The sequence below is a fragment of the Myotis brandtii genome, unplaced genomic scaffold (assembly GCF_000412655.1).
Source record: "Myotis brandtii unplaced genomic scaffold, ASM41265v1 scaffold628, whole genome shotgun sequence".
In the NCBI taxonomy this organism is placed as follows: domain Eukaryota; kingdom Metazoa; phylum Chordata; class Mammalia; order Chiroptera; family Vespertilionidae; genus Myotis; species Myotis brandtii.
In genome coordinates this window covers 193,424-193,814 of record NW_005370403.1, presented here as the reverse complement: position 1 = coordinate 193,814, position 391 = coordinate 193,424, and the positions used below count along the sequence as shown (strand labels likewise).

At 67.3% G+C, this 391-nt stretch overlaps 1 protein-coding gene across 1 annotated transcript in view; it reads left to right on the top strand.

Annotated features, from left to right (window-relative positions):
- The first annotated feature begins 6 nt into the window (after positions 1-6).
- The window catches only part of TACC2 (transforming, acidic coiled-coil containing protein 2), a 26,364-nt gene continuing 25,979 nt past the window's right edge, over positions 7-391 (top strand). Inside the window, 1 exon segment of the mRNA XM_014528275.1 lies at positions 7-387. Within this exon segment, the coding sequence (XP_014383761.1) occupies positions 191-387 (197 nt within the window). The 5' untranslated portion in view covers positions 7-190.

Genomic DNA, 391 nt, shown 5'->3' with positions numbered 1-391 from the left:
GGTGCCCCCTGCCCTGGTCCCCGAGGCCGTGGGGGTGACCCCAGCAGAGAGTGGGGGCCCCGAGGACCCCCCGGCCAGAGGGCTCTCGGTGAGGCTGGAGTTTGACTATTCTGAGGACAAGGGCAGCCGGGACAGCGCGCAGGAGACCGCCCCTGCCCCCAAGAAGCTGGGCAGAAAGCCAGGCGCCAAAATGCCCCTCCGGAGGCCGAAGGTGAAGAAAGGCCCCGAGAAGCTGGACAGCACCCCGGCCTCGCCCCCCAGGTCCCCCGCGGAGCCCGGTGACCTCCCTGTCGCCAAAGGCTCCTACACCTTCGACATCGACAAGTGGGACGACCCCAATTTCAACCCTTTCTCTTCCACCTCGAAGATGCAGGAGTCCCCCAAACTGCCC